Source organism: Trachypithecus francoisi, unplaced genomic scaffold, assembly GCF_009764315.1.
Source record: "Trachypithecus francoisi isolate TF-2019V2 unplaced genomic scaffold, Tfra_2.0 Lachesis_group2, whole genome shotgun sequence".
NCBI lineage: Eukaryota > Metazoa > Chordata > Mammalia > Primates > Cercopithecidae > Trachypithecus > Trachypithecus francoisi.
The window spans coordinates 162073433-162086646 of record NW_022681465.1 but is presented as its reverse complement, the minus strand read 5'-3'; the positions used below and the strand labels follow the sequence as shown (position 1 = coordinate 162086646).

General features: G+C 35.6%; 1 protein-coding gene across 1 annotated transcript in view; it reads left to right on the top strand.

Annotated features, from left to right (window-relative positions):
- CHSY3 (chondroitin sulfate synthase 3) overlaps window positions 1–11493 on the top strand; it is a 304868-nt gene extending 293375 nt beyond the window's left edge. The window contains exon 3 of the mRNA XM_033181353.1: window positions 9094–11493. Within this exon, the coding sequence (XP_033037244.1) occupies window positions 9094–10656 (1563 nt within the window). The 3' untranslated portion in view covers window positions 10657–11493. The remainder of the gene's footprint in view (window positions 1–9093) is intronic.
- Window positions 11494–13214: the final 1721 nt, after the last annotated feature.

Below are 13214 nucleotides of genomic sequence, written 5' to 3'. Positions count from 1 at the left end.
TCTATGCTTATAAACTGCTCAAGATTGAGCATAAGGGTTGAAAATCTGATGAGAAACTTTGAAAAAGTGACTTGGTTTTGTTAACAGTGACAAGGATATCCCTTAATTCAGAGACGATGGAAAATGAATATTAAGTTTGTTAATACTACTTTTTTGCTCAGAGAGGGTCGCACAATCTGACTGATTATTTTCACTCTACAAAATTTTACTTCTATTTCTGGAGGTTCCAATAAGAGTTTCTAAGATTCAGTTCAAGTTTATTCTTGGCTTTGCCCATTGCAAGTCTACAATCAGTAGTTCTACACTTTGCTAAATCTATTACCACTTATCTGTGTGCGGTCAACTTCCACAATTATAGTGTCCTCCCCTTCTTTTATTCCCTATGTTTTTGTGTATACCTTTAAAGAATCACTTTATTACTGTCATTGAGTTCAGTAAATAGTAAATGTGGAAATTACTGTTAAATCTTCCACTTTTATTCAGAAGTCGACTCGAACTTTTTATCTACCTTCCAAAGGATTTTGTTCTTTTATTGAACATTCCGGGTTGATTTTATCTGGCACACACTGTAAGACGTACATTTAATATAGATACTATACTCCTTTTATTTCAATAACAGTTTCTTACATTGTATCTTTATGTCTTCTGTTTTATTTTTTTTTCAGTCACTCTAAGTATGTTTTTGGCTTTTCTTAGCCTACCCTCCTATCAGTATGATTTCTCTTTCAACTGTCATTAACTCTTTATTTCTATTTAATTTTCCTTCGTTTCCTAATTTCTGCCCTTCTATCCCTAGCTTTCCACAGTGTCTGTTTTTTTCTGATTTTATTTTCATGCCTGTGATAGACTTTATTTTTTAATTATTTCTTTATTTCTTTGTTCTTTGAGCTGACATTTCATCTTAGCATCACATCCCTGAGATCTTATATTTCTGCTTTGTTGTTTATGAAGATAGAGGCAGATGCTTCATACGTTTTCAAAAACAGGTGCCTAATGTTTTTCTCAATTTCAAAGGCTTTTTTTCTGGGGAGAAAAGGCAGTGGTAGTTTTTCATCTAATTTTTTTTTTGATACTTCATGTCAGTGTTACACTCTTTTTCTTTTTTAGATAAATGACTCATCTCTGAAAAACATTGCATTATTCCTGGACAAGCTATTCACCATAGATTTATTTTGGTAGGAGTGTTTGCTATAATTCTTGGCTTGCTGATTTCCGCAAAGAAAAGATATAGATTTTCTCTGCTGCTTCAGATTAAACCTGCTTCATGAAACTAGGGTCTAAGTGTTTAATTCTTTCTGTACCTCGTGTCTTTTCTACTTCTCTGAAACCAAATGTTGCCATCAGGGTTTATTTTGCCTGCCCAGCTCACCTGAGTTCCTGAACTTGGAGTTGTAAATGTAGAGTACGTTTTAGGCCCTACATTTTCAGACAGTGTATTTTCTTGGTGCTGTCTGAGATCTACTATCCTTGGACCCTTTGGGCACTGACATTGATCTACTTAGTCTCTTATTTCCACCTGTTTCCAAATGATCTTGCCCAACCTCAGAAGCTTTTGGAAATTCCAAAAATATTTTGGTGACTAAAGGTATTTTGGTGACTATGTATTATTCCATCTCTTTGTTTTTAAAGCTAGAGTTAGCGCTATTTTATTTTTAGCATTACCTATTGTTTTCTAAATAGCCTCATCAATGTATAATTTACATTCCACAAAATTTTCTCCTTATATGTACTACATTTTACTGATATTTGATAAGTTTATACAGTTATACAATCATTACCACAGTTTAGTTTTACAAATTTCCATTGCTCCAGAAGTTACCTTGTGCCTGTTAGTAATCAACTCCTAACTGTTTTGGTTTTGTTTTTGTTTTTTTTTTTTAAGATTTTGAAGTTTCTCATTTAAGACTGGGCATGGTGCCTCATGCCTGTAATCCCAGACCTTGGGAGGCTGCGGTGGGAGGATGACTTGAGCCAAGAAGTCCAAGACCAGCCTAGGCAACATAGTGAGACCCAACTCTACAAAAATAAATTGAAAAATTAGCCAGGTGTAGTGGCATGCTACTCAGGAGGCTGAGGTGGGAGGATTGCTTGAGCCCAGGAGCACTGCAATGAGCAGAGATCAGGCCACTGCATTCCAGCCTGGGCGACAGAGTGAAAGCCCATCTCAAGAAAACAAACAAACAAACAAAAAAACAAAAAGTTTCTCATTTATATAGCTATGATCATTTCAGAAACGACCTATGCTATGTTTTCATTATTAATAATTCTAAGAGGGGTAATGAAAGTTTAATACGGTAGAAGAGTAAATAATTCAACATACAACTACCTCTTGGCATTTATTCTTCTTTTGTTAGGTTTTTTATAGAAGATTTTCCTAGAGCCTCTCAGATAATCTTTCTCAGAGGGTGAGATCATGTGTGATACACTGAAAGCACTGGGGTCAGTTGGGACACACTGGTGTTCATTGCTGCTGTGATTTTGTTGTTGTGAAATGATTTTTCTTTGCAGTGTAATGTTCTGGAGGTTCCATGAAATCAACTGATAATTCTTTAAAGGGAAGGAAGCCAGCTTAAACTAGAGGTTCTTAATTATTTCAAGCAAATTAATATAATTTTTAAAATAAATTTTACACACTTTTTTCTTAGAACAATTTTGCTACATTCAAAATGTATCATGATCTATAGCAAAACTGAAAATCATGAGAATTCTAGTTTTAATTTTATTCTCATCACTCTCAGTAGACACTTGGTTGAATAATTCTGTTTCCATGAATTGTAGTTTTCTGAAATCCCCACAATAATTTGTGTTTCTCATAGTAAGGCACCTAAATGGCGTGCTAGATGCATTGAAATACTGAGTATGTGGCCAAATTTATAATTATTCCCATGCATTTCCATAAACGAACACAGATGAATTAAGTGAACTAAAGGGTGCGAATCTCATTCTCTGAAGACTCTTAGCTAAAAAGAACAATCTCAGAAGGAGGTTTGTTAAAATGCTATTTACACACAGTTATCATTTATTGAGTGCTTTCTATTTGCCAGACACAATGCTAAGCACTTTATATAGTTCTTTTAATTTAATAATGCTTCAATCTCCTTTGAGATATTTGACATTTTCCCATTTTATAGAGAAGGAGACTGAGATTTAGAGTGGAGGCTTAGAAATGGTGAGGCAAGTATTCAAATCCATACCCTGATTCCATAGCCAAGTTTTTAAACATTCTCCTTTTTATCCTGTATAAATTGGACATCCCTCTATAGCAAATTTGGATATGCTCTATGATTCTTAATGGCAAATAACATAAATTCAGGATGCGCTTATCATTTCTACCTAGAGTATGTATGAATGCACTGCTTTTATTTATTTATTTATTATTTTTATTTTTATTATACTTTAAGTTCTAGGGTACATGGAATGCACTGCTTTTAAAGATTGTCCTGGCTGGACGCGGTGGCTCGCGCCTGTAATCCCAGCACTTTGGGAGGCCAAGGCGGGCGGATCACGAGGTCAGCAGAACGAGACCATCCTGGCTAACACGGTGAAACCCCGTCTCTACTAAAAATACAAAAAATTAGCCGGGCATGGTGGCAGGCGCCTATAGTCCCAGCTACTAGGGAGGCTGAGGCAGGAGAATTGGCATGAACCCGGGAGGTGGAGCTTGCAGTGAGCCGAGATGGCACCACTGCACTCCAGCCTGGGCGACAGAGCGAGACTCCATCTCAAACCAAAAAATCATCCCTACCACTGTCTTTCCTCACTTATGATATTTATGCAAAGGAATATGTTGGCAACATAAGCACCATATAGACATTTTGGGCAGAAATGATGATGTAAGTTACTTAGACATTTTAATACTAAAATATTATTTATTTTATAACATAATGTCATTTTTATCAAATTGTGCAGGATTAATCACTTCAATATCACTAAAGGAGCTGGGCAAGCTTGCAATTTAACAGCTCACTCCTGAGCAATTTTTAAAATTTAATTTAGCATTTCTCCTTTTCTTAGTAATGTAAAGCATGCCCTAAGAAAGAATAGTTTCAGAGAGCCAATATTCTTTAGAGATGGTATAACTAGTAATTTACACATGATCAGAATTTGTTTTACCTTCCTACATAGAAAGAAGAAAATCCTTGGGATGTTACATAGTGTAAAATATTGAAGCAATTTTAGGTAAAACGTATTAATACCACACAAATTGAGACATATAGCCCACTGCAAATTATGGATATAATTTGATTTAACATTGATCAAAAGTTTCATATAAAAGTTGTCATGTGTTTTCAGAAAAAAAAATTGTATGCAACCAAGCTACTGCATCTTAAATCAAGTCCAAAATCTTTCTCAAAGTATCTACTGTTATGTTCTTCAAAGGCAAATGATGTTTGTTTATCTGTTAGTAAAAGTTTGTCCAAGTTTAGAAAATGGATCAGGTGAAATACCATGGGTAAAGAATCTGCCATGGTATTAGTCATCTCTCTTTTAAGTCACTGTCTCTGGGAAAATCTCTCTGGTATCTTCTCTCTCTCTCTCTCTCTCCTCTCTCTCTCTCTCTCTTTCTCTTTCTGTCTCTCTGTCTCTCTCTCTGTCTCTGTCTCTCTCTCCAGGCCCACATATCCACACACATTTATGAACATACATATATATGCATACTTTCAAAATAAATCCTGCATTAATTGGAGTATAGCAGGTAAGTATATCTTAAGCAGCAGTTCAGTGAATGTTCACACCTTAAATGCACACATATGACCACTACCTGGATAAATAAAAGAACATTACCAGCACTCCAGAAGCTTCCCTCTCTCTCTCTCTTTTTTTTTTTTTTAGATTTCCCAGACTGCGTGGATTTATTTTTATGTATATAGTTCTGACATTTCTTTTTATTATTATTATTATACTTTAAGTTCTAGGGTACATGTGCACAACGTGCCGGTTTGTTACATATGTATACATGTACCATGTTGGTGTGCCATACCCATTAACTCGTCATTTACGTTAGGTATATCTCCTAATGCTATCCCTCCCCCCTACCCCTGCCCCATGACAGACCTCGGTGTGTGATGTTCCCCTTCCTGTGTCCAAGTGTTCTCATTGTTCAATTCCCACCTATGAGTGAGAACATGCAATATTTCGCTTTTTGTCCTTAAGATAGTTTGCTGAGAATGGTGGTTTCCAGCTTCATCCATGTCCCTACAAAGGACATGAACTCATCCTTTTTTATGGCTGCATAGTATTACATGGTGTATATGTGTGACGTTTTCTTTATCCAATCTATCGTTGATGGACTTTGGGTTGGTTCCAAGTCTTTGCTATTGTGAATAGTGCCACAATAAACGTATATGTGCATGTGTCTTTATAGCAGCATGATTTATAATCCTTTGGGTATATACTCAGTAATGGAATGACTGGGTTAGATGGTACTTGTAGTTCTAGATCCTTGAGGAATTGCCACACTGTCTTCCACAATGGCTGAACTAGTTTACAGTCCCACCAACAGTGTAAAAGTGTTCCTATTTTTCCACATCCTCTCCAGGACCTGTTGCTTCCTGACTTTTTAATGATCACCATTCTAACTGGTGTGAGATGGTATCTCATTGTGGTTTTGATTTGCATTTCTCTGATGGCCAGTGACGATGAGCATTTTTTCGTGTGTCTGTTGGCTGCATAAGTGTCTTCTTTTGAGAAGTGTCTGTTCATATTATTCACCCACTTTTTGATAGTTTTTTTTTTTCCTTGTAAATTTGTTTGAGTTCTTTGTAGATTCTGGATATTAGCCCTTTGTCAGATGAGTAGTCTGCAAAATTTTTCTCCTATTCTGTAGGTTGCCTGTTCACTCTGATGGTAGTTTCTCTTGCTGTGCAGAAGCTCTTTAGTTTAATTAGATTCCATTTGTCAATTTTGGCTTTCGTTGCCATTTCTTTTGGTGTTTTAGACATGAAGTCCTTCACAGCCAATATCATACTTAATGGGCCAAAACAGAAAACATTTCCTTTGAAAACTGGCACAAGACAGGGATTCCCTCTCTCACCGCTCCAATTCAACATAATGTTGGAAGTCCTGGCCACGGCAGTCAGGCAGGAGAAAGAAATAAAGAGTATTCAATTAGGAAAAGAGAAAGTCAAATTGTCCCTGTTTGCAGATGACATGATTGTATATTTAGAAAACCCAGTTGCAGATGACAGGATTGTATATTTAGAAAACCCCATTCTCTTAACCCAAAATCTCCTTAAGCTGATAAGCGACTTCAACAAAGTCTCAGCATACAAAATCAATGTGCAAAAATCACACAAGCTTTCTTATACGCCAGTAACAGACAAACAGAGAGCGAAATCATTAGTAAACTCCCATTTACAATTGCTTCAAAGAGAATAAAATACCTAGGAATCCAACTGACAAGGGATGTGAAGGGCCTCTTCAAGGAGAACTACAAACCCTCTTCTTGATTCTTGATCATTATTCCAACAGCAAACCGTACAGGTTAGCTTACCTGTTTCTGAATTTCACATAAATGGAATCATACAAAGTGTATTATTTTGTTATATGGCTTCTTTCACTTGTTTGTGAGATTCATCCATGTTGTGAGTAGTATTTCAAGTATTTAATTGACGTATTGTTTTTCATTACATGAATATACTACATTTATTCTGTTCTTGATGTAAATTTAGGTTATTTTCAGTTTTGGAGTATGAATAATGCAGCTATAAAAATTCTTCTATATATGTAGGTGTATGTATGTATTTATATATGTATTTCTATTGGGCATATATCTAAGAACTACTGAGTCATAGGGAATATGTATGTTCATTTTAGTTGATAGCGTTTTCTCAGTGATAGAACCAAGTTACATTCTCACTAGCAGTGTAAGAGAGTTCCAAATCTTCCAGTGCCTTGACAATGCGTGGTATTGTCTATCTGTTTAGCTTTAGCCATTTTTTTGTGGATCCATCATGTTATCCCGTTGTCATTTTAAGTTGCTTTACTTTGATGATGAATAAAGTAGAGAATGTTTTTATATGTCTGTTGAGTCTTTGCATACTCCTTTGTGAAGTACTCTTTCAAGTTTTCTTTCCCATTTTTCTGTTAGGTTTGTCCTTCCTTTTTTCCTTATTTGTGCAAGTTTATTGTATATTCTGGGAACTGGTTCTTTTTCATAAAATCTATGGAAATTTTTTTCGCCAGCTCTGTAATTGCCCTTTTTAATTTTTCTAATGGTGTTTTTAAAGAACAAAGTTCTTAATTTTAACATAATGCAAGGTATTAGTCTGTTTTAATGGTTAGTGCCTTATGCCCTATTTACAAAATCTTCACCTACCCTAAAGTCATGCAGATATTTTCATGTAAGTTTTAGAAACTTTTTAAAGCCTTTTTCTAAAATAAACCTTTATATTTACATCAACAGGTCATCCATTGTAGGATGTAGGAGATCAGTTTTTACTTTTTTCCCTTATATGAATATCCAACTGATCTTTTAATTACTTAAAAGACCACCCTTTCTCCAAACTGTAAGCTCTATCTTATATTTCTATTACTTTGCTAAATTTTTTCAAGTCTCTTCTTCCTACGTTTTCCACAAATCTCTTTTTATGCTTCTTGCAATATGTTTATCAATGATTTTATTTTTTTCTCCCTTTTATCTTTAGCTCTGCCAGTTTACTTTTTATCTTTTTTAAGCTTATTTGTCTGTTAATTGAGTAATTTTTTTGAAGAGGCTGTTTTTTTTTTTTAATTTGTGTACAATTTGTACCTGCTTCTGATGAGTATTCTTAAGTTTGCAGTATTTCTTTCTTCTTATTCATCAGTATATTTGTAGACATCTCATGATGATGCTGCCCTTTTTTCTTCCTTTTCACCTCTTTCTCCTCATCCCATCTTTTTTCTTCTTTTTCTTCTTCATAATCACTTATCTTGAGTGGGTATAATGGAGGTATCTTAATTGACTGGCAGAAAAGGAGGAATCAGCTGGTGGTTTGAACTTTGTCCTCATAACTACATATTTTTTTTTCATTTTTGTTTCTGCCTGAACTAGTGAATTTGTTCTAGACTAGCAGAAAGCCTTTTTGTTTCATAAGGATGTTAAGCATGTCTATTTTGGATATGATACTTTACATCAGGAGTGTAGATCAGTATAGTTTCTGTTTCACCTTATCTTACCAAGAACTTACTCTGTAAAAGTAGTATATCAGGATGCTAAATGAAATTTAAGACTCCCCTGGCAAATAACCTCTTATTGTCATTCCAAACAACAGGTCACTGGTTTTCCTCCTTAGGGTGAATTCCTTATTTTGGAAGACTCATGCTGTGTCCATTCTGACTCTCTGCTTCTCCATGATCTGTTATGGGATTATAGATATAGTCAATTCTTGTTTTATGTATAGCTAGAGGTTCATTTGCAATATTTGAGCCTATGAACCTGACATTTATGCTCTCACTCGTATATAGAAATCAAAAAGTTGATTTCATAGGACTAGAGAGTGGAATGTTGGTTACCAGGGGCTGAGTCAGCTGGAGAGAGGGGTTGGGGAGATTTTTGACAAATGATACCACATTTCAGTTAGATAGGAGGAATAAATTCAAGTGATCTCTTGAATAACATGATCACTATAGTTAATAACAATATATTGTATACTTTAAAATGCTGAAAAAATAGATGATAAATGTTCTCACCACAATAATAACTGCGTGGGGTAATGAATACATCAATTAGCTAGATTTACTCATCCCACTATATATATATACACTTCGAAGTATATATATATATATATACTTCGAAGTATATATACATACTTTTTCAAGGTATATATATATCAAAGTGTATATATATACTTTTTTGAAGTATATATACTTTGTGTATATATATACTTCAAAACATGTGGTACATGATAAGTACATGGAATTTCATCTACCAATTACAAATAATTAAACTATTTTAATTTTAAAAAATATAAATATTATAAACCATTTTTGTTATGAAATACCATACCAAAAATGTGTTAACTATTTTCATTTAGATGCTTTAGTTTATTGCTGGTTTTCTTTTTAAATAAATCTTTTAAAATTAATCCTGATTTTTTTTATTTTACTTTTCAGATGCAACAACTGTTCCATGAAAATTATGAACACAATCGGAAGGGTTACATCCAAGACCTTCACAATAGCAAAATCCATGCAGCCATAACACTTCATCCCAACAAAAGACCTGCATACCAATACAGGCTGCATAATTACATGCTCAGCCGCAAAATTTCTGAACTTCGCTACCGCACCATCCAGCTCCACAGGGAGAGCGCCCTGATGAGCAAGCTCAGTAACACAGAAGTGAGCAAAGAGGACCAGCAGCTGGGAGTGATACCTTCTTTCAACCACTTCCAGCCTCGGGAGAGAAATGAAGTGATAGAATGGGAGTTCCTGACAGGGAAGCTCCTATACTCAGCAGCTGAGAACCAGCCCCCTCGACAGAGCCTCAGTAGCATTTTAAGAACAGCACTGGATGACACTGTCCTACAGGTAATGGAGATGATCAACGAGAATGCCAAGAGCAGAGGACGGCTCATTGACTTCAAGGAAATTCAGTATGGCTACCGCAGAGTTAACCCCATGCATGGGGTGGAGTACATTTTGGATTTGCTCCTTTTATACAAAAGACACAAGGGAAGGAAACTGACTGTGCCAGTGAGACGTCATGCCTATCTTCAGCAGTTGTTCAGCAAGCCTTTCTTCAAAGAAACTGAAGAACTAGATGTCAACAGTCTTGTGGAGAGTATTAACAGTGAAACTCAATCATTCTCCTTTATATCTAATTCTTTAAAGATATTATCTTCTTTTCAAGGTGCCAAAGAAATGGGAGGGCACAATGAAAAGAAAATACACATTCTCGTTCCTCTCATCGGAAGATATGACATTTTCTTGAGATTCATGGAGAACTTTGAAAACATTTGTCTTATCCCAAAGCAGAATGTAAAGTTGGTCATTATCCTTTTCAGTAGGGATTCTGGCCAAGATTCCAGCAAGCATATTGAGCTGATAAAAGGATACCAGAACAAATACCCCAAAGCAGAAATGACCCTGATCCCAATGAAGGGAGAGTTTTCCAGAGGTCTTGGTCTTGAAATGGCTTCTGCCCAGTTTGACAATGACACTTTGCTGCTATTTTGTGATGTTGACTTGATCTTCAGAGGAGACTTTCTCCAACGATGTAGAGACAATACAATTCAGGGACAACAGGTGTACTATCCCATCATATTTAGCCAGTATGACCCAAAGGTAACCAATAGGGGAAATCCTCCCACTGATGATTACTTTGTATTCTCAAAAAAGACTGGATTTTGGAGAGACTATGGATATGGAATCACCTGTATTTACAAAAGTGATCTTCTGGGTGCAGGTGGATTTGATACCTCAATACAAGGCTGGGGACTAGAAGATGTAGATCTCTACACTAAAGTCATTCTATCTGGCTTAAGGCCCTTTAGAAGTCAAGAAGTAGGAGTGGTGCATATTTTCCATCCAGTTCATTGTGATCCTAACTTGGACCCTAAGCAGTATAAGATGTGCTTAGGATCCAAGGCAAGTACTTTTGCCTCAACCATGCAACTGGCTGAACTCTGGCTAGAAAAACATTTGGGTGTCAGGTACAATCGAACTCTCTCCTGACAGTCCAGGCAACACATTTTGCCTTTTTAAAGGGGAGTTTACCTCATTGTTGGTTGTTGTTATTTTTATTTTATTGTTATTTTTATTATTATTATTGTAATAATTTTATTTTGTTGTCCTGGTCTTAAACTACTCTTGGTTGTCTTCCTAAGGGTGTTTTTTGACCTCAAGCAAGAAGAGTCTGCAGTTCACTGATGTTTCAGATTTCTACTGAAGTCAATATGTGTTATTACTTTTATATATCTTTATTTGAGATTGAGTTAAATCATGGCAATCAAATGACTTTTGAAACTCATTCATCACAAGAGACAGCTTAGAAGAATGTTCTCTTTGGGCTTAAAGATGCAATATCGACTTTTATTTGGTTTCTCAAATTCAATGTGATACAAATATTTACTGGTGAAAGGTACCACAAAAGTGCTTTATGCTTCCTATGGGGAAGGGACTCTGTAACATAAACTTGAGTTTTGTAATTTATACAAGGACTTAAATATATAGACAATAATTTTCTTCATCTTTAGAATTTTTAAAGTAAATGAACACCTATGATTGTATGTTTATTTTTTAAAAAAAGTTTTAAAAATTGAGGAGTTTTGTTCCACAAGCAACCGGTACTGGCTACCCTGGTCTTATGACAATTATGAGCTCCTCACAACTGTCTGCTATAAATGCGAATGAACTTTATTTTCTCAAGGAAATATGATTTAATTAAATATTCATGTACATTTTAGAAGCTTTATGAAATAATGTCCTTCATTTGCTGGCAAGAAGATAAAATATGACAGAACCTGTTTATTTAAAATAAAACACAGGTATAGCAGTATTCTTTTCCAAAAATGCCGACAAGGTTTTGTTGTTTCCTTTTAGTCATACTTGATATGTTTCTGTTCATATTCACCAAAATATGCTTGCTGAGCAGGCTTGAAAAGTTAACAAGGGATTATGGTATGCTGTTTGTATTATTATCCTGGAAAACCTAACCTTCATAGCTGATTAACTGAGCAATTTCTTTTTTTTTTTTTTTTGAGATGGAGTCTCGCTCTGTCGTCCAGGCTGGAGTGCAGTGGCGTGATCTCAGCTCACTGCAAGCTCCGCCTCCCGGGTTTATGCCATTCTCCTGCCTCAGCCTCCCGAGTAGCTGGGACTACAGGCGCCCACCACCTCGCTCGGGTAGTTTTTCGTGTTTTTTAGTAGAGATGGGGTTTCACCGTGTTAGCCAGGATGGTCTCGATCTCCTGACCTCGTGATCCGCCTGTCTCGGCCTCCCAAAGTGCTAGGATTACAGGCTTGAGCCACCGCTCCCCGGCCGAGCAATTTCTTTACTCAATAATTTACGATCTAGGAGAAACCTCCTTCCTCAATCTCTTCAGCTTTGGGATCAAGCGAACCCAAGAACAGCTCAAAACTTGCCTTTAATATGGGTTGGTAGGTCTCTCAAAAATTACTGGGGAAATGATTAATATCACATGAATTTTATAATTATTAAAAACACATCAGGAAATATCTCATTTAGCTTTACATATCATTCTTTCTTTGACCTGGATCAGTGGTGTCCAGTTTCTAGAAAAGCGTAATTGGGTTAAAGAAGTATAAGAGAACATGAACATCCATGCAAAGGAGTGTCATTAAGGCATATTGTAAAAGTCTTATTTTGTAAATAGGTAATACATTTGCATGGTTCCAAAATCAAACAAAATTTTTAAATATCTAAAGTTGTTGGGCCCACTCCCCATCCACCCATATCTGTCACCTGACCACACATGACCATTGTTTGGGCTGTGTGAGTGGTTTATGCATGTCTTTCTAGAGTTTCTGAAGCACAAATTTTATTTTTTTAACCCTCTATACACAAAATGTAGTATATTATACATATTGTCCTGTACTTTGATGTTCTGTTTCTACTTAATGAAAAAATAATTTGCATCAAAATTGATTTGAAAGTGATTGTTGTAAATTGTTGCCATTAGTTTTACTGAATGTCATGAGGCCACATATCATTTGCGTTGGTGATGGATTCCTTATACACTGACAACCTCTTTTACTGAAGACATTTTGGGAGCCTTAACAAATATCATTGCTTGATATTAGGACAAACAGGATGGCAGTATCCTTAACTATAACTTGTAATCTTAATAATGTCAAATTCATTAGAAAATAATTAATGGAATTTTTAGATATTAAAATGCTCATCTTGACAGGGCCAACAATTCAAAATTGATCTCTGCTCTAGTATTGTCTCTGACTTTCACAAACCCTCACTCTAGTAACTTACTTTGCTATATAACAAGACTTAGCTCTCTTGCAGGTTTTATTTTCCTGAACAGTAAATATTTTAACATTCAGTAAACATAGTCATTTGGGAAGATCTATTACCAAATAATAAGTATTAAGTATTTTGTTAATGAAGAAAGGAAATCAGGAACTGATCTTTAACTCAGACAAATGAAATAAGAGGGAGTTTTACAGAAGTAATAAATGTAAAGGCCTAGTTTAAAACATTCCAAGACTTAGAGAGTTATGAAGCAGCTGCCAGGGGATGAAGTGGCATTCTGTGTTAT